The 21,147-nt window shown below is 40.5% G+C and overlaps 3 protein-coding genes across 5 annotated transcripts in view; 2 read left to right on the top strand and 1 right to left on the bottom strand.

The window, feature by feature from the left end:
- Positions 1 to 2,666: 2,666 nt before the first annotated feature.
- ANAPC16 (anaphase promoting complex subunit 16) lies at positions 2,667 to 16,010 on the bottom strand. The gene is made up of 4 exons (XM_021699628.1): positions 15,923 to 16,010; positions 11,224 to 11,392; positions 4,475 to 4,549; positions 2,667 to 3,520 (listed from the first exon to the last, which is right to left on the bottom strand). Exons 2-4 carry the CDS (start codon positions 11,363 to 11,365, stop codon positions 3,405 to 3,407), a joined length of 333 nt encoding a protein of 110 aa, XP_021555303.1. The 5' UTR covers positions 11,366 to 11,392; positions 15,923 to 16,010; the 3' UTR covers positions 2,667 to 3,404.
- On the top strand, positions 7,184 to 7,489 carry LOC110589174 (40S ribosomal protein S29). Its single transcript, XM_021699629.1, has one exon. It carries the CDS (start codon positions 7,210 to 7,212, stop codon positions 7,378 to 7,380), a length of 171 nt encoding a protein of 56 aa, XP_021555304.1. The 5' UTR covers positions 7,184 to 7,209; the 3' UTR covers positions 7,381 to 7,489.
- Positions 15,768 to 21,147, top strand: part of ASCC1 (activating signal cointegrator 1 complex subunit 1) — a 107,367-nt gene continuing 101,987 nt past the window's right edge. For 2 of the 3 annotated variants that reach the window (XM_021699625.1, XM_021699627.1), the window contains exons 1-3: positions 15,768 to 15,855; positions 17,910 to 18,051; positions 19,327 to 19,426. In XM_021699625.1, coding sequence (XP_021555300.1) covers positions 17,940 to 18,051; positions 19,327 to 19,426 — 212 coding nt within the window. In that variant the 5' untranslated portion in view covers positions 15,768 to 15,855; positions 17,910 to 17,939. The remainder of the gene's footprint in view (positions 15,856 to 17,909; positions 18,052 to 19,326; positions 19,427 to 21,147) is intronic. The other variant, XM_021699626.1, reaches the window with a different exon arrangement.

The following is a 21,147-nucleotide window of genomic DNA, read 5'->3' as shown; positions in this document are numbered from 1 at the left end:
GAAAAGATCTGGTATCGTTTGCACTCTGCCCGCAACCCAAGATTTGACTTTCCCAAGTACGTTATTTAAGCCTTTTCTCTCTTTTGTGGAAAGGATTGTCATGGTTGGAACTTCTGGCAATTACAAGGAGACCTGGCAAGATATTTTAGGCAGAATTAGATGCTTTGGCAAAAGGACAGGGAGAGGCAGGATGGCCTCCTCCTTCAAGTGTGGTATCTCTTGGGTTTGCCTGAAAGGGTGCCACATCCGTGGCGGGTTCCTCCTCTTTCTTCTGGATGATAGACCTCTCCTGCTCCTATCTCTTTTCTTCTAGTTCTGACTTGGCCTTAAGGTCCAAAGTTTCTAACCCCTTAGTACCTGGTGTTGTGACTGGAAGCAAGGGATTGAAGGACCCCCAACCATGTGGGGAAAAGGAAGCCATAGCCTGCAAACAAATGGACAGAGCAAACTTCGGTGAGGAACTTGATTAATCGAGTTCCACACCACGGTTGTTAGTATTAGGTATGGGATGGCACTAATAACACATTTAAGCAGATCAGTGAAAAGTCAGGACTTTCATGCTGATCCTGGGTAATGTGAAGTTAAAAAGTAAAATTTTTGTTCAACGACGTTAAGAGTTAAGTTTATTTTACGATTTATAGCTCATAACCATGAGATAAGACACTTACATGGAATTATGTTATCAGACTGACTTGAATCACTTTATTAACAGCAATTCGGTCTTCAGATTTGCTAGTATCCGATGAACTAGAAGCCACAGAGACAAAGATTTAAAAGGCTAGCTCCCTTGCTTATTAACTATAATCTCAGTTAATAATCATGGTACCTCACCTTCTCGGTGCCTCTTTCCTCAACTGTAAAATAATACTCGCCTCATTTATCTCACAGGGTTGATGTGAGAATCAACACACAACATGTGAAAATGCTTTGGGAACAGCAAAACGTTTTATTGAGGAGACACCCTTACCGTCAGCTTTCTTAGGATGGCTGTCGTCCTGGTCATTAGCTGCCATCTGCCCTTGGCCTTCCTCCTTGCTCATGGGGGTGTCTCTCAAGCATCTAACTACCTTTGCACCATATTGAAGCTTAAAAAGTTATATAGACATGAACATACAGCTAATTCTCTCAGCTCCTAAAGGAAGAGGCTGTTTCTTTATTTTGCTTGAGACCCCTTATCACCAAGCATTGGGAGGAAGAAGGGACAGTCGTGACAAAGCTTATTTCCTCCTGGTAGTTAATTCATTTTATCATTAAAAGAAAGGTCTTAGAATTTTTCTTTGTTCAAGGCACCGGGTCAGGCTCAGTGGGATGCAGCACGGTGCATCTAAAATAATCTCAGCTTTGGAAGCTGACAGACTTTGAATTCAAATCCAGGCTTGGCCATTTACTTAGCTATGCAGACTTGGCAAGTTAACGCTCACTCTGAGCTTTAAGTTCCTCTTCTGTATTGGGGGCCTTACATATCTTGCAGTGATATTGAAAAGATTATAATGAATGCCTGTGAGTGACTGGCACATAGTGAGTGCCGAGGAGATGACAGATACACAGCAAGGACCGTCTTCAAGCTCAAAGCATGGTAATAGGAATTGTGGATATTGAGACAGGACGGCCAACAGAAAGGTGCAGGGGATGGGGGGCATCTTCAAAAGATAGTGAGGGTCGTGTTCTGGCCACACTCAAGCAGCCGCTGAAGGATCACTGTGAAAGGGGCTTCAGAAAGCATTTCTGTTCAACCCTAGGATCTCTTCAGTTTCTAAAGTCATAAAAAAGAAATGACCAACTTAAAGAGAAAAAAATTCTCTAAGTCCCAATACCCAAGGCTAAGATGAGGTAATGAAGTGTCTGTGCTGTACAGTTATGCAAATGAAACAAATGAGCACAAGTGAGCGATCGCTTCTCAACTGTCACTGGAAATATCACCTACAGGCTTACTGCGGTCTAGGTATGTTTTATTTTTCCTTTGGTAATTATCAAGATGGTGGGTGCTAAAAAGTACATTAGGAAACTCAATGGCTTCCAAATACGGAACCTGCTTGGGTTGAGACGTATTATTATGGAAATAGCTGAGTTTGCAGGCTGGTCATTTTGTGCTCTGAATTGCTTTACAGATGAGAGCAGCGGGCTGAATTACAATCAACTGAAATCTCCAAGATCCAAGATTTCCTTCTGCCTGGGCTATGTGACCATGAGTAGGTCTTCAACATCCCTGTGCTCAGATTCTGTGAGTCAGATTACTGACTCAATGGTCACCACCTCCTTATCAGGTAGTATGTGTTAAACATTTTGAACTACTGAGATTAGGGCCAATTGCTACTGGGATTGTATTTATTCATAACTAAGCAACTCTAAGCAGATCAGGTGCAAGTGATCAAGGAGGAGAAAGGCAAATGTTATCAAGGCAAAATTAGCATACAATCTAAAATAAATCATTTTCCTAAGTGTACAGTGTGGACCCTGGGGGTCGTGTGAGGGAGAACAAAGGCCATCCCTTAGCTTTCCAGGTTTTTCCATATCGTGGTGTGAAAACCTACTAAATTCATAGAGTTCTGTAAAGACAAATATCCCTGAGATAAAGGCAATCTATCATTTGCTCAGGAGAAATGTTTTTAGATTCCCTTTTTATAAAAAGTAATTTGACCTCTTCCCCATCCCAAATCCCTGAGACTTTGAAAGGATAAAAAACCAATCTGGAACTCTTCCAAAGGATTTATTTGCTACAGAATTGCTTGAGCCCACCAACAAGATGAACTCAGGATTTCTGTGTTTAAAAGGATTTTGCTCACCGATTTATTTTTACAAGTGCTTCAACATTCAAAAAGTAATTCTTTTTGCCAGTATTTGGCATGTCTAGAAGAGGTTAGAAAAAGTTAGAATCTATAGAATTAGATGTCCAAAAATAGAAAAAAACCCAAACATTTTAAAATTCCTCATTTGGACAGGTCCTGAGTTGAAATCACATTCATCTGCAAGAAGAACTGTTTTAGGTCAGAAACACTGTGTTTTGTTAACTCCCGATCCTGATCTTGGATTTGACTGGTGAGGACTCCAGGCACTGCATGAATGAACAGGAGAGACGTCATTCAGTGGGCCAATTCTGGTATGTGTCCTACCTGGCTTGTAAAAGTTTATAAATATCTCTTAAACCCAAACCTCTGGTTCTCTGATGCCGATTGTCTTAATCTGATTCTCAATACCTTTTTAAACAAATAAACAAAAACTTTCCCTGCAAGATCACACATTTAAGTATTTGTTGCTTGTGGATAGATACAGAGAAACCAAGTATGGATATGAATTAACAATTCAGCAATGGAGCTGTGAATCTCTGGATGGCTGCGTATGCTGGAAGAAAAGTCCCTCGCTGGCCCTGCACTTGCTGTGCACCAGAGCTGACCATCCCGGCAAGGTCAACCCGAAGAGGGTGTGAACCCCAGCAGCTGCTCAATGGGTTTAAACCGCCACTCATCTGCCTCTAGCTCTTCTACCAAACCGGCTAGTTTTTCCATCCGAGCAACTTGCTGATCTGTAAAGAGTCAAGGAGGCAATATATAATACAACATATTTCCCACGAGACAGTCACCAACCACCAATTGATCATTGGTTTAAAAATAATTTCTAGAAGGGGGTGCCTGGCTGGCTCAGTGGGTTGAGTGTCCCAACTCTTGGTTTTGGCTCATGTCATGATCTCAAGGTCATGAGATCGAGTCCCACGTTGGGCTCTGTGCTCAGCACAGAGTCTGCTTGAGATTCTTTCCCTCTCCCTCTGCCCGTCCCCCTGCTTGTGCTTTCTCTAAAATAAATAAATAATAATAAAAAAAAAAACCTTAAAAAAAAAGATAAAACATCTAAAAAAAATTTCTAGAAGGATTTTTTCCTTCAATATTCAAGTGTTAGGGTCTTATTCTGTTAGTCAGAAGATTAAATCTTAAAAAAAAAAAAGGAGTATGTTATCCTCCATGTCATAGGGATTTGTGTATTAAAATCCTAGAGTTCCAGGTAATTGCAGCTTTTCCTCCCACATTATGCCTTCAATGGAGAAATGGTCTGTGGGGGAACATAGTGCCCTGATGCATAAATGAAGGCCACAGAAAAGGTGCTACCAGGATCTTAGAGTGCAGACAGACCATAAGGTATTACATAAATACCTGAAGAATGAAGATGATGATGGTAACCAGCAGAGGACAACAACAAAAGGTTTCAGAAAGGGGAGGAAAAAGCAACACAAGAGGAGTAGGGAGCATTGACTCCTCTAGAAAACTAAATCTTCTTGACTTCAGCTTTGAGACTCAATGTGGACATTTTGTCTGGCTTAAGACCGTAGAATGTTTTGGTCTGCAGGTAATTTAGAAAGTTCACTTAAACAGCTTTGTTGAGATTCAGGAGTTTTTGTCACAAAGCACACTGATCTTTCTGAATCCTCCTCTCCCCTCCCCCCCAACTTATTCTCACAGTTAGTACAAAACACTCATGTGCTTACCATGTTTCACCTGTTTAAGTGTAGATGCCACTTGATAACTGAAAACAGATTCGCAGAGGAATCTCTCAGAGCCATCTATAAACAGAAGAGGAAAAGTTTTAATGTGCTCTAAGGGTTTTATGGCTTCTGATAAACCACGTAAACGTGCCTATTCTTTTCCCTGCTTTCACACTCAGGGTCCGGTTTTCAGTGTTTACGAAGAGAGTTTCTGTTTCATTGAGAATGAACAGTGCTCTGTCTGCTATAAAAGCTACTTCTTCTATACCTAGAAAATTACAACAGTCCCTCTACTTGTCTCAGAGTTTAAAAATAATGTTTAAGAAAACAAAAATAAGAAACCTCAGTGTGATGTTCTGGTCAACATTGCTCCCCTCCTAACCTGACAGTTTCATAATGTTCTCTCATTCTGCATGTCAGGCGAACACTGACATCAGACACATCTGGCCACGTGGCCCCCGTGGCATCACAAAACAAAGGCCCACCAAAACTCTAAAAAGTAAAGCTGAGGGGGAAATAGCTGTTGATTTTTAATATATCAAATTACATCACTATGACCATCGCAAAGCACTGCTGGGAAATTTTATTCTGTAAACGCAAATTGTAACCTTGATTTTCCAACTGAACCAAAACACTGCAATTTGCATGGCGATAGGGGTATGGTGCAATTTCAGAACCTAGCATTGTGTTGGTGCCAAGAACTGGCAACAAGAAGATAGCTAATTCAGTCACAACAACACTGGGAAGTTGATTGTGAAACATAAGCCAGTTCATGTTCTTGTCAGACAAGGGCTGATATGGCAAAATATACCCCAAAAGACACAGAGCTTATACAGGAAAATGTGACCTTTAGAAGGGCAGCAGAAACCATTTGGGGAAGGTGTCTGATTGCAAAAATCCTAAAACAAATGGAGGGAGAGGACACAGCTGTCTTTTTTTACGTGGTAGTTCATGCCAGCACTACTAGGTGTCAAGCACTCACCCATCAATCATGGGTTGGCGTGTCAGCCAGCTATTAAGTGACAAGGAGCTAGGACTAACACATTCTGGCTTCATGCTGAGTTTCACACAAGGATGACCTTGTTTCAGAAGTCCTGGTTGTAGAAATAAAGGAAACCTCATTTGAAATGGAGTCAGGAGGCCAGAAGGGGGAGCACTCACACCCTAACACTTCTGGGCAATTGTAGACTCTAACAGGTAGAGGCAAATTTTGCTTTCCCAGCAGGAAGAAGTCTATTATTTTGCTACCCTAGCATGATGAAGAAAGTTTTTTCTCCTTGCCAGACAACAGCCCAGCCAATGAGAAACTGTCACAACTCAGCCAATGAAAAGCCGTTACACTTCACAAATGCCTAGTTTGTGCCAGTGGACTTTTTGTTTACAATGTATAGTCTCTCCCAATTCCCCCCTTTCCTCTCCTTTGTTCTCCAGACTTGCCTATGGTCTTGCCATTGCTTGCCTGTCCCCAGTTGCAATTCCTTGCTATTCCTGAATAAACCCATTTTTGCTGATAAAATAACGTGAGTTATTTTTAGGATTAACATGGTGAGGGGTGCCTGGCTGGATCAGTTGGCAGAGCATATGACTCTTGGTCTTGGGGTCCTGAGTTCAAATTGATATTGGGCCTAAAGCTTACTTAAAAAAAAAAAAAAAAAAAGAATGGCAGTGTGCCTGGGCAGCTCAGTTGGTTAAGTGTCTGACTCTTGATCTCAGCTCAGGTTTTGATCTCAGGGTTTTGAGTTCAAGCCCTGCGTTGGGCTCCATGCTGGGCACGGAGCCTACTTAAAAGAAAAAAACAAAAAAGACTGGTGTGCCTGGCTGGCTCAATTGGTGGAGCATGCCGCATGCAACTCTTGATCTTGGGGTTGTGAGTTCAAGCTCCACCTTGGGTGTAGAGATTACTTAATAAAAAATCTTAAAAAAAAAAAAAAGAGGGGTACCTAGATGGCTCAGTCGGTTAAGCATCTGCCTTTGGCTCAGGTCTTGATCCCAGGGTCCTGGGATCGAGTCCCGCATTGGGCTCCTTGCTCAGCAGGGGAGTCTGCTTCTCCCTCTGCCTGCCACTCTCCCTGCTTGTGCTCTCTGACAAATAAATAAATAAAATCTTAAAAAAAAAAAAAAAGACTGACATGGTGAACAATAAAACCACAGATGCTATATCCAAATGGCTTGAATATACAACTAAGAGAGCTGTCCAATATTTTTTTTGAAACATTTTATTTTTTTAGAGAGAGAGAGAGAGAAAAAGAGAGAGAGAGTGAACACAAGCAGGGGTAGTGGCAGGCAGAGGGAGAAGCAGGCTCCTTGTTGAGCAAGGAGCCCAACATGGGACTCAATCCCAGGACCCTGGGATCATGACCCGAGCCAAAGGCAGACGCTTAACTGACTGAGCCACCCAGGTGTCCCATTTCTGTCCAATATTATATTCAAAATTGATGTAAAAAAGAAATGAAAATGAAATTATTTTCATATATATTGTGTATTAATGTATGCATAGTATGTTATGTATTATTTCAAAATGTTATTTCACAAAGTGCTATACACCTTAGAAAGAGTGTTGTTACATTCTTTAAATTCAACCTCTTTTCTGTATATTGTACTATATGGTATATGATCCTATCCCCTCCTCCCTCCCCTATTCCTCTGGCTTGAATGGAAGTCATTTGTGAGCAGATCATTTAACTGAGCAAAAAATTTTTATTTTCAGCCTTTTGCCTCGTTGCATCCGAGAGAGCAAGATGGGTCACCAGCAGCTGTACTGGAGCCATCCGAGGAAATTTGGCCAGGGTTCTCGTTCTTGCCGCGTCTGCTCAAACCGGCACGGTCTGATCCGGAAATACGGCCTCAATATGTGCCGCCAGTGTTTCCGTCAGTACGCGAAGGACATAGGCTTCATTAAGTTGGATTAAGTGAACTTCCTTGAATTGGTCATCCAGGATAACCTACCTTAACTGCAGATACCCAAGATACCTACTTTAATGCTAACACATTGTACATAAAATAAAAATGCTTCAATTAAAAAAAAAAAATTTTTATTTTCAATTAACTCAATATTATACAGACTGTCCAGTTTATTATGTAAATATGCCAGTGTTCATTATCCTATTCATACCCTTGCTTAAAGAGTCAAATTATAACTAAAGTTTTATTTTAGAAAGAGCAAAGCATAAAGCATTAGAGCCCACTTCTCAGGTAGTTTGATCCCGAACTTTAGGATCTCATACAAGGCAGTGGGGATTATGGGCTATAAGGATCAGGCCAGGATGTATTTGGAAGCTCCTATAAGTGCTACCTCCCATTTATATTTAATCACAGGTGCTATATTAGGATAAAATGCTTAAGTTATAACATTTGCATATTTCCCTTGGCAATGAACTTCAAAGCAAAGAGATGTAAGCTAATCTTTCAAAAAGGTACCTGCATATCACTTTACCACTCTGTATGCCTATGGAACACACTTTTGCTGATTTGCAGCTCTGTATTAACCAGAGAGTCCACTGCTTTTTAGTCACATCCTATTAGATGTGATATCTGCACCAATCTAAAGCCTGGAATTTCTCTAGAGAGGAGTCAGCCTGGGGCAATCTATCTTCTATTTAGAAACTGTAATCAAACCCTTTGTAACACACCAAGCAGCTTTCCTCTTAAGGGACAAGCAAAGGTTATTAAGTAGTGAAAAGTTCAGTAAATTGCCCAAATCTAACATCACGCCAACTCCAATAAATAGGATGCAATCAAATTCATTTAAAAGAATATTATTTCACAGCAGGAAATTAGACAATACCAGATAATTTATACTTTAGTAGCCTATGATATCACTAAAATTCAGCTACTTCTGGGCTGGAAGGCAATCTCTAATTTGCTCACTAAACTGGGTAAGGACAATCTTAGCTAAGGGCAGGAAGAATGCTAAAAACTGCTGTACAGATCTTCGGTTTATTATGGGCTTATATCCTGATAAACCCATCCTAAGCTAAAAATGCCAAGTTGAAAATGCATTTAATACACCTAATCTACTTAAGATCACAGTTTAGCCTAGCCTACCTTAAATGTGCTTGGAACACTTACATTAGCCTACAGTTGGGAAAAATCATCTAACACAAAGCCTATCTTATAATAAAGTGTCAAATATCTTATGTAAATTATTGAATACTGTACTGAAAGTGAAAACCAGGAATGGCTGTATGGGTACAGAATGGCTGTGAGTGTTATCGGTTGTTTACCCTGGTGATCGTGTGGCTGAGAACTGTGGCTCCCTGCCCCTGCCCAGCATCCTGAGAGAGTACTGTACCAAATATCGCTAGCTCAGGAAAAGATAAAAATTCAAAACTCAAAGTATGCTTTCTACTAAATGCATATGGCTTTTGCACCATGGTAAAGTAAAAAAATCCCAAGTCAAACCACCGGAGAGCTGGGGACTGTGTATACGTTGCTTATGTGAGGTGTCTGTTAGAGACCGGATGCATGAGGAACTTAAATCATAACGTTAAGTACATTATTTGGGTTTCTTATCCTTAGACTTAGGAGGATGCAAGATCAAGTTGAACCTGTTAAGATTATAAACAGTATCCAACCTTGGCTCCTGATTGCTTTTCTTCCTTACTCTGAAAAGGCAACTTTTCCTACTCTGTTTTCATATTTGATTAAACTACTATAAGAAAAATGGTCAGGTACATGTGCATTAGATTAACTGTGTAATAGCGTCACCTATAAACATGGTAGAAGAGGCTTCCAAATCTAACATCCTTATTAAATTTCATTTAGAAGTCCTCTTTTTCAATTTAACATTCTTGGTTTGACTAGGATAGTTCAGGGATTACCATCTCTAATTTTTCATAGTCTGTCCTTAAGTGTAAGTAGCTTTAAAATATAGCTAAAACCTTAAACCTATAACTGTGCATTTTGAATTTAAACCTAATATAAACTCATCCTACAACAGAAAGCCAACACATTCCTCCATGAAGCACACTGGGATGGAATAAAAATGGATAGAAGTAAAACTTGTTATAACATCAACATTCAGACTAATCTCAGTAGCCTTTCCTCTTTAATGTTTCCAAGTAATCTGGTGTGTACTGATACAGAATGCTTATAGGTTTGAGACTAAGGAGGTACCTCCTGTATTAAATTTCTCCTGCAGCTAGAATTTAAATGATTTCAATCTTAGAGTCCATTGTGAAACATTGATTCCTCTTCTGCTGCTAAAAGACTCATTAAGCAATTTAAGTACCTCCAACTTTTGATTTTTAGTGCCACATATGGTAAACAAGGCCCCAACTGTTCACTACATCCAGAGTCAGTGATACTAACTCAAGTATTCAGCTAGCACAACTGAAGAAAATGAAGAAGCAAAGACAGAAGTATGTACATCTCAGATGTATCACCAACTACACTACCTGATTATCTACTTCACCAATTGTGATTTGAACCAATTCTAGAGAGGCTTGTGGTCCCAGTGTTCACATGTTTCCCTGTCACAAACGATTCTTCTGTTTGTCCCGGCTTAACCCAAAACTCTTTTCACCTGATATAAATGAATAAAGTTCACCCCCAAAAGCTGACACCTAACTATAGTTTGTACTTTTCTCAGAGATTTCTAGATTAAATATACTTGCCAAAATAAGCAAAAAAGATCAATATACAACTAAGCACAAAAGTGCTAGAATCAGGTAGATTTTGAATCCTTAATAGGTTCTTTGCTGACTTTTTTCTTTCTCTTTTTGTCTTTACTTCTTTTTAAAAAAATTTTTTATTGTTATGTTAATCACCATACGTGACATCATTAGTTGTAAATGTAGTGTTCCATAATTCATTGTTTGTGCACAACACCCAGTGCTCCATGCAGAATGTGCCCTCTTTAATACTCATCACCAGGCTAACCCATCCTCCCACCCCCCTCCCCTTTGCTGACTTTTTTCAAAGCATGACAGTTTAATAATTATGGACCAATCTTTCACGAGCATCCCCTGAATGTTAGTCAAAACATTCTGTGCTGCACCCTAGACCAATTCAGCATCTCTAAGATGGGCCAGAAATGTGCATTTTAAATAAGCTCTTCAGCTGACTTTTATGCTCCCTATTAAGAGTTTACTGGTCTAGCTCCTAAAGCGACATGTATCCAATGAATTTTGGGTATCAATGTAGTGTCATGCTTACAGCCTGTGCTCTGATCTTGGCCAGCCAGTTTGCAAATGTGTGCTGAGTAAGACAGTGGATGATCTGATGGAAATCCAGCTCCAGTGCTAGAAAAACCACATAGCACTATCCTGCAGTGGGCCAGGGGAGCCATCTTCACATACAAGAGTGGTATAATAGTTTTCATTTCCTCTTAGAACCTATTTGATGAGGTTAATCTATCAGTAGATTAATTACATTAGAAAAAATACATCAAACCTACTCATCATAGGGAGGCAGACTGGTGCCAGGATAAAGCAAACTGGAGCAGGAGGTCAAGAGAATTCCTGGTTCTAGTGCTGACTTTGTCTTTAACGTGGTCAAATCACTTTAACTTTTCTGGGTCTAAGTAAGTCTAGATGACTTCCTTGATTTCCAGAACCTTTTTCAGCTCCAAAATTTTGATTCTGGAGAAAGATTTGTGTTTTGAACATAATATTTTGAAATGGGGACAAGAGATGAAATGTGGAGCTGAAATCAGGGCAAACTCATCTCTAATCCACTTAATAGCTTCTTTACAATTAATATTCATTGCAGGTCAGAATCTAATTATTCAGCAAAAAGCAGCATGAGATCACCTTCTAACATCTCTCCAGCTCCTTTGGGGTAGGTGAAAAGGGCTTTCCGTGGTGGGGCAAGGTCTGAGACACTGAAACCAGATCCAGTGACAGAACTTCCACTGACCCCACCAGCTGAGGAGGATGATGAAGAGGCAGCCATTTCCTCTCTAGCAGAATTCTCACTTCACTATAGAGAAAAAAAAACAGCAATTGGCAAGTTTATGGAAGTGAGATTGACAACATTTCATTCTAGCTGCCATAAAAGCCAGCACACAGTTTAGTAAAGAATTAGCTCCCCCTTTTTCTACCCTCTCTGTTCCCACAATCTTTTACTGGTGCCTCAGACAAAAATGTTTCTCAGGATTTTAAGTGAAAATATGTTTATTCTGTTTTTCTACTTAAAACACTACTTCCTATCATTAGCAAACTGTTTATATTGCTTGGGATCGGCTGTGGGTGATTTATGGGTTATGAAGGGGTGATACAGCAGTGCCAAGGCAGCAATTTGACTGAGGAAATAAAATTATATGAGGATAAAACAACATGCCTCATAGGGCAGTTTGTCTTGGCTATATCCTGACAAAGCCACACCAAAAAATTCACTTATAAAATTTTCCAAATAAAATTCCAGAATAACACTGTGTTCTGTTCCCAAGGAAAGGGAATTGGTTAGGAAATACATATTTGTCCTTTCATTAAAAATGTTTTAAAAACTTTTTCATCCAAATGTAATACCCAAATTGATCACTTGGTGGCATCTCCAAACCAGAAGAAAATGGCTCATGAAATGATCTTCGAATTCATGGTTTATTACGGATATAGCAGCTGTGTTTAGCCCTATGTCATATCAAAAAATCTAAAAGCCCAAATGCAAATGAGAAGATCTGTACTGCATACACGATTCCTTACAGAAGTTCAAAACAAAAATACTACCTTTGCCACTGAAACTTATATTACACACTTACATAATATTCTAAGATGTTTATGTTTTCTAAAAAGAATGGTCTAGCACTGTGCTAACAGAACTTTCTGCCATGATGGGAATGTTCTAACATTCTATTTCTGTGCTGTCCAATATGGTAGCCATTAACCTCATGTGGCTATTAGTGTGACTGAAGAACTGTGTTTTAATTAAAAAGAATTTTTTTTAAAGTAATCTCTACATCTATGGGGGCTTGAACTCACAACCCCGAGATCAGGAGTCGCATGCTCCACCAACTGAACCAGCCAGGTGCCCTTGAAGAACTGTATTTTAAATTTTATTTAATATTAACTGAAACTGAAATAGCCACATATGACTAGTGGTTACTGTACTGGATAGTACAACTCTAATATTTAGACTAAAAAATGACTTTATGCTGAATTGTATGCTTTAAGATGGTTAATAGTTAATTTTATGTTATGTGAATTTTAGTTCAATTAAAAAAAAAAAAGAGGGACACCTGGGTGGCTCAGTCGGTTAAGCGGCTGCCTTCGGCCCAGGTCATGATCCCAGGGTCCTGGGATCGAGTCCCACATCAGGCTCCTTGCTCAGCAGGGAGCCTGCTTCTCCCTCTCTCTCCCTCTGCTTGTGCTCTCTCTGTCAAATAAATAAAATCTTAAAAAAAAAAAAAAAAAGAAATGACTTTAAAAGGATTTAAAAAATGAATTTCCCTCTTTAATGGCCACCGAGAATTTTAGCTGATTTTTTTTCTTCTTTTGCTAGTTGCAAAATAAAGACATGTTACAAAAGTTGGAACTTATTTTTGAAAAAATAGAAAAAATGAGGGAATGCTATGCAGATACAAATCCTATATATACATAATCCAGTTTCCTAGCAAGAAAAATGATATACTGTGCATTTCTGAAATGCCGGCTGTTCTGTTTCCTTAATTTTGTGATGATGATTTAAGCCTGTCGGGGAAGCAGAGTTTAGTTTCCGATTTCATTATATGTCCATAAGTAATGATTAAAACTGAAGTGGGATATGGGAACAATAAGGCAACCGCTATAATTAGAATTTCAGTCTATTTAAAAATAGAAATTGATTAAGGACACTGTCAATCTTGCCATTAGATCACCTCTTCTTTTTTCTCTGAGCTCTGTAACTTCCAAATTGTATTCATATTCATAGAAACAACTTTTCAAGGCAGGTTTATAGCCAATCCTCTGGGCAACACTAGCTTAAAATGTACCTTGACAGGTTCCTAAATGCTCTTTTAAACAGAACTTAAGCAGTAATGGACCTGGTCTAAATTTCTAAGTGGATTCTTGTTGAGATTCAAACAAAGTATACAAATGATTTAGCCATCTTTTGGACAGGTACTCAGTCTTAATTCCCATCAGTTCAGAGCAGAACATACTGTGAACTGTTTATATATCTCACCTAAGACTTAAAACTCTAATCTTTTTCCTACACCTTGATAAATGCTCTATTCAGTTGCAAATGCAAGGCGTACTTTATATTTTGAAATCAGTTGCTCAGCAGAGCTCCCTAGGGACTGCCAGAGTGAGGACAGCTTCAAAGGCTAGACACAGTGTGACTTCTAAACTGGGTATAATCAAAGGAATTCCCTTTCATCCCATTTTCTTTCAAACTCAGAACTACTATCATTCAATACACAAAACAGCCAGGGTTGGAAACTGGAGTGCATAATTAGCACAAAGCTACTTTTACATAAATAAGCAGTTTACTGCTGAGGTAGAATAATACACTTCAGTAATTTCTAGCTTTAAAGATTTAGGTTGAATTTTGCATGCTATCAGCAGATGGTAACAGGAGGTAAAGTGAAACTAACAATAAACCCTGCTTTGTAACTGCTTTATGAAGGCAGGCATTCTGATCATGAGAACCAAACATAATGCTTGGCCTATACTAAATAGCTGTTGATTTAAATAAATGTTTGCTAAATGAATTAAACATTTCACAGGAACCACAAAATTCCTTAAAGGACATCTAATCCAATCCCTCATGTTATAGATGACCAAACAAAACTGAGCTATAGAAACGTTAGCATACATGCTGTCACATTCTTCAAGCAATGGTTTTGTGGGCATATCATGTGCCATGTGAGAGGTAAAACAGCATAGTGGTTAGAGTTCAGATTCTGAAGTTTCTTGGTCTGGGTTCATGTCCTAGTCTTGCTATTTAGCTTGCTGTATGACTCTGGACAAATCACTTAACCTCTCTGTTCCTCTGTTGCCTCATCTCTAAAATGGGGATGATAACAGTATCTCTCTCATAAAGGTATCACAAAGGTTAATATAACTAAAGCATTTAGAATAGTTACAGGCATAGTAAACAATAATATCAGCTATCCAAAATTAGTAATGGATATTTACTCCTCAATCTTTTTTTTTTTTTTTTTTTAAGATTGTATTTATTTGCGAGAGAGAGAATGAGAGACAGAGAGCATGAGAGGGAGGAGGGTCAGAGGGAGAAGCAGACTCCCTGCCGAGCAGGGACCCGATGTGGGACTCGATCCTGGGACTCCAGGATCATGACCTGAGCCGAAGGCAGTCGCTTAACCAACTGAGCCACCCAGGCGCCCACTCCTCAATCTTTTTTTCCCCTACGCAGATCCCAGTTTTTCATCCATAGTATGTCCCAACACACTCAGGGGAAAAGTTTTAATTCTCTCCATTTGACAGAACCAGCAAGCTCCTAAAGGGAAAAGGATCTGCTCAGGAAGAGGGAAGATGCCCTCCATTAATGCACTTGTCACTTTCATTTTCAGGTTCACGAGTTTAGGAAGAATTCTTTGATCTAGGAAAGGGGGAACAAGTTGTCTTTCTACCCTTGAGGCCTAGCACAGAACCTGGATTAGAACGTTTTCTGAATGAATGCAGAACAAATGATAGAACACAGGGCTAATGGGTCAGCAAAGGTTATATGCGTGGGACAGAGAAGCGGGGTGTCATGAGGATTGGTCCATTATTGGTTTTTTTTTCCTTCCTCATTCTGCAGATTTACAGTATTAACACAACTCTCTCACACACTAGGCTGCCGGGCTCAGTTAAATTCTGCTTAATGAATACATATTCATGGTGAAGTAGTCTGGGGTTTGGGCCTCTAAGGGAAGCCGAGTCTATTGGCAGTTGAGATCCCCATAGGAAAGCAATGCTACTTTGGGGGACACAGCATGGCTGTCTCCACAGTGACAGGATGAATAAACATTTCCTTCATGTACGACAGGGATGACCTTGTATTCAAAAACACTACTTCTTATCGGATATATTCCTATTTTCTTGAAAAGAATCCTTCCTTTAGAAGTCTCCTTATGAAAAAGACGCTGAAGGAAATACCCTGGTGTAATGGCAATTACAAGCAATCATTTAATTCCATCATCAACAAATCGTTGCAGTTAAACAGGTGGACTACCACCCAAACGGAAGCGGCACCTAAAACCAGGTGGGGTGGCTAGAGAGGGGCTGGAAAGGGAAGGGGCAGAACGCCAGACGTTTCCAAACTCACTCCAAGGCACGCTTCCTCCCCTTTCCCCGTTTGGACCCAAGGGGGCGACGCTTGGCGCCACCGTACTGCGCAGGCGCCAGCCCTCGGCCCGCATGCGCACCCAGTTCTGCGCGGCCTGAGAAAATTTCCTCTTACACTCCCTCCGCAGCAGGCTCCAGTTTCTCCTCCTATCTTCTCCATTTTACTAGTTCCTGCAGGTAGGTTTCCAGGGATCAACTCCCTTCCACTAAGCTCCCGGGGGTCCCTGAGCCCTCGGCCACTTACCTCAGCGGATTTGGCACGTTCCCCCACGGCCCCGCCCCCAGGGCCAGCCAGAACGGCCGCGTTTACAACGACGAGGATGGCGGCGTGCGCATGCCCGCGCGGAGGGAACCTGCGCCGGCGGCGGCGTGCGGGCGCCCGTGCGCTGGTGGGCGTGGCCAGGGCGGAGAGGGGCGGAAGACGCGCTCGGAGAGAGGACTTCTGGGTCCTGCGCTCAGCTGGCCTTACTGCGGTTTGCTTTCCGCCCCGGAGTTCTTCTCTCTTAACTCGACTTGGTGTGCTCGCTTTTTTGCTTGCTTTTATGATTCAGGGCTTCACCTTCCCCACGACATTGTAGGCTTTCTGCTCTCCTCTCTCCCCAGACTACCACGAAGCGGGTTTAAATTGGTTATTCCCCCTTCTTTCAGACAGCCTCATAGCCCGGTGTCGTATGGGAAATTCGGCAGGTGAAGTTCGCTGTCTCCGAGGGTCCGACCTAAACATTAAAGTCTACTTTTGTGAAGGGCCTTTTTTATTTTGTGAGGTCCTGGGGGAATAGGCCACTAGAGTGTAATGTCATTAAATTGTTGCTAATTATGCCCGGCATCATTCAAGTCTGTTACTTTCTATGTTGTCATTTCTCACAATGCAAAATCTCCTCTTGGTTCTTTAAGCAAATTGCAAATTAAAGTGACTTACTTGCTGAGAATTGGATTGGGCCTTAGTGTATTAATAAGGATTGGTCAGGTTTTTGGGAGGAACTCTTAATTTGGGGCTTCCAAGACTATGTAACCTATGTAGTAGGAAGATTGGTTGAACTTAACCACAGTTAGCCCATAAGGAATCTTTGTTTCCTTAATTCTCGATTCATTAAGTTGTGACTAGAAGCTTGGCTTCTCAGTGAATGATGTACATTTTTTTTTTTTTTTTTAGATTTTATTCATTTATTTGAGAGAGAGAGAGAGAGCACAAGCAGGGGGAGCAGCAGCAGAAGGAGAAGCAGGCTCCCCGCTGAGCAAGGAGCCGGATGCCAGACTCCATCCCAGGACTCTGGGATCATGACTTGAGCCACCCAGGCATCCCATGATGTACATTTTTGAGTAGTAGCCTATAGAAATGGATTCCTCCTCTCAGCAGTGTGTTGGTTTGAAGAACCATTTGGTTACGTCATATTTTAACTGTTTTGATGGGCAGCTGGATCTAATTTTGAGGTATATATTTCTAGCACCTCTAAAAGTACTTAGGGGTTATTTCCCCCCTCCCCCTCCCAAGGATAAGTGTGCTAAACATTCCTAATCCTCTGAATTACCATGCTGGATAAAAAGGGTGAGACCCTTAGCAAATGGTTAGATAAACACAGAAGGTTTAACCTTGAGGTTAAAATAATAAAGAGACATCTATGCTTTCAAGTCATGGACAGGCTGTATAGAGAGGGCTGAGTATCTTTTAATCACCTTTTCTTAGAGTGCTGAAATAGTTACAAATTACTGTCTAGGGGCACCTGGCTGGCTCAGTCAGTGGAGCGGGCAACTCTTCATCTTGGGGTTGTGAGTTCGAACCGGATGTTGGTTGTAGAGATTACTTAAAAACAAAACCTTTGTGGGGCGCCTGCCTTCGGCTCAGGTCCTGATCCCAGGGTCCTGGGATCGAGCCCCACATTGGGCTCTCTGCTCCGCAGGAAGCCTGCTTCTCCCTCTCCCACTCCCCCTGCTTGTGTTCCCTCTCTCGCTGTGTCTCTCTCTATCAAATAAAATCTTAAAAAAAAATAAAATAAAATCTTTGAAAACAAAAACAAATTACTGTCTAGAGTGAGCCAGGAGTGGAGTGCTGTTGTGGAAAATACAGCAATTGACTTAAAACAGCTTGCAGATAGGGAAATCCAATGGAAACAGTGCTGCTTTTGTTTAGGATGTGCTGTGACTTGATGTCCCAATTACATAATGATCCATAAAATAGAGATACGGTTTTCATTTCTAATTAAAACAAGGTAAGGTGATCATTTATTTTTCAGGATTTCACTAGAATATTGTTTGGAGAAGGTATGGAAGTTCTGCGCCCACAGCTTGTAAGAATTGGTGGACGGATTTACAGAAAAAATCCCGTCCAAGAACAGACTTATCAACATGAAGAAGAAGATGAAGACTTCTATCAAGGTAATCCTAGTTGCTCTTTGGTCAGATACCAGTACAATGTTCTCTCGCATTATGGAAGCATTGCTTTGTTTTGTTTCATAGTGTTTCTGTGTGAGCACTGAAATTTGAGATGTTTGGCCTCTATCTAGCTCCATTTGTGTTGACGTCTAAGGGGACTGGTGATTTTCAGTTTGATGAGGCATTCTCATTTGCACTTCCTAAATCATGTTTCATCTCTGTGCAGAGGCTTAAATGTAACAAGGGGTAATTTTAGTAAACAATGTTAACCATGAATATTCTGTGACAAAATTAAGTTCCTTTGTCTGTAAAGTTGTGAAATAATATATATAAATTGTTGAAATAAATGAAATATGTATTTTGTTCAGTGCCCCAAAATATTAACCGTTAATACTGTTAATGTTGTTATTTGTCTCTTCTTTGCACTCATATAGGCAGTTCCAAATATACAACTGACATAACTTTATTATTACATAGGGATAATTTTAAGAAGTAAGCTAAACAGTGGGGATGGATTATGAATATTTTCAAGCCAATTAACTTGGGCTTGGGTTTAAGGCATAAATAGGGCCTTTCAGATTCTCTGCTTCCTTTTCCTTTTGGTTTATAAGTTCTTCCATCATGCCCTCAGCCTTGGGTTTTGTCTTCCTTCTGGTTTTCCCCATTGTTTCCCTTCAGCCTTGGGGACTTGACCTTCTTTACTTGACCCTCCTGTCTCTTCGCCTGGTGGAATGGAGTAAGTTCTCCCGCTACCATTCCTGTCTCATTCACTGAAGTAATTTTGCGTCTTACTACTAAAAACTGCTTACGTGCACACTGTAAGAGGATGTTATGTGAATTACATTTTTATGAAAAAATAGAAAAAAATTTTTATTGTGTCTTAGCGTTTTGGGAGAAAACAGTTAAATAGTGGTATGTATATACTATCTTTCCAAGGTTCTTTTTTTTATTTTTAAGATTTTATTTATTTATTTGACAGAGACACAGTGAGAGAGGGAACACAAGCAGGGGGAGTGGGAGAGGGAGAAGCAGGCTTCCGGCTGAGCAGGGAGCCCGATGCGGGGCTCGAACCCAGGACTCTGGGATCATGACCTGAGCTGAAGGCAGACACCTAATGACTGAGCCACCCAGGCACCCCTAGTCATGTGTTTTTTAATTTTCTTCTAAGAGCAGGTTGGAAGGACTGTCAGAGCAGTGTTCTGCAATATAAAGTGTTGGGCTGTAAGACTGTTGTCCACAGAGCAGCAGCTGTGAGGAGGTGTTATGGTTTCTCTGCAGGCTTTGTGGAGTGTGCAGAGGAGCCCTGTGATGCCTACGAGGTGGTGCAGACCCAGCAAGGTTTCCGGTGTACCGTGAAGGCCCCCAGTTTGCTCTACAAGTGAGTGAGGCCCCCCCCACCCCCCAGCTTCATGGGACACACTTCCAGGAAACTCAGCAGGAAGCTGACTCTTTTCCATACTTACTGCAGTGCTTAATTACTAATGACAAAACAATTTAGTGTTTTATGTCCTAGAATTTCTAAGGACTGATTATGGATCAATTTCACCATTCCAAATGTATCACCAAGTCCTGTTGAGTTTGCCTCTTAAATATCTTTTGAATCTACCATTGGTCTTATTCTTTACTGAAAGACCAGCACCCTGCTGCATCTTCTGTGGATTACTTCATATAGCCTCCTTACTAGGCTGTCCACATTGATTATTGTTCTCCTCCCAATCAGTTCTTCACATTGAGGGTAGGATGATCTTTCTAAAAGGCAAATGTGATTACTACCTCTGCTTAAATCTGTCAACATCCTTCCATTGAAGATGGAATTCTGTTCCATTGGAATGATGGAATCTTGAATGTGACTTAGGCAGCCCTGTATTTTTCAGTCATAACTCATACCACTCTTTTTCTGGTTTTGCACTTAAGCCTAGCTAGTTTTCTTCAGTTCCTGAAGTGTGCTTTGTTCCTTCCTGCCATAGAGCTTTGGCATATGCTGTTTCCTTTGCCTTATAATCTCTCTTCCTTACCTAGTTATATTCTTCTTCCTTAGAGAGCCTTGCTTTGACATCATCATCCCTTCCAACCACACTGACTACCATATGTTTTCATAACATCCTGTACCTTTCCTTTGTAGAATTTTTCAGCCATGTATTTACACTTATTTGCATACTAGTGGATGTCTTCTTCACAAGATGGGAGACTTCTGGAAGGCAGGAATGTGTTCCATTAATCTCCAATGTTTGTCAAAGACTGGTATGCTTTCTCCAAGGTTGTCATTATGAATTTGCTTGGAAACTTTTTGCTCACTTCAGTCGGTGCTTGCTTGCTTGCTTGCTTGCTTGCCCACATTCTGTCTCACCACTAACATGGTTAGCTTATCGTCTGCCTTCGGCTCAGGTCATGATCTCCAGGTCCTGGGGTCAGGCCCCAAGTCTTCCTCTCTCTCTGCCTCTCCCCCTGATCATGCTCTCTTTCTGTATCTCTCTGTCTCAAATGAATAATAAAATCTTTAAAAAAAAACCAAACATAGCTTATGTGGCTAACTGGCTTCTTTTAGGTTTACACCTCTGGAGATAGGCTGGTCTAGGAGTTGTGTAAATTGTTTTTCTGTGTTGTACAAGGTTAATTAAGTGTTCAAGCTCCTCTGTGAAAGGAGATCTGCAAATATGAAATCATATACCTTTAAGCTCCACGAAGCAAATCATTTTATTTTCACCAATCTTGAAAATATTCTGAAACACCTATTAAGGATGAAATTCTTCTCTTGGAATGTGGCCAGATGGGAAACCAAATGCTAAATCTGACAGCTCATTTTCCTTTAAGGTTCCAGTGACATTTTCTTCCAAGAAACAAGATTTTAGAAAGTCATGGTTCCATTTCCTGATGAAATCTGTGTAACCATTTTCCTTAATGTGTATATTTGCCACCACTAAGGTGTGTAAAAATTCCTTAGATGTCTGATTCCAACTTGATGATCTTCTGAATTCTATATATTTTAAGTATTCATTGTATTCTAGATGACTTGCATGTTAGATTAGGTATTGGTTCTGTTCAATTGTAATTAATAGACAGTATTTACTAGGAAGATTTCTTTCTTTTTTTTTTTTTTAA

The sequence above is a fragment of the Neomonachus schauinslandi genome, chromosome 6, assembly GCF_002201575.2.
Source record: "Neomonachus schauinslandi chromosome 6, ASM220157v2, whole genome shotgun sequence".
Taxonomy (NCBI): Eukaryota; Metazoa; Chordata; class Mammalia; order Carnivora; family Phocidae; genus Neomonachus; species Neomonachus schauinslandi.
The sequence above is the reverse complement of the archived record's forward strand: the minus strand, read 5'-3'. Positions and strand labels throughout refer to the sequence as shown.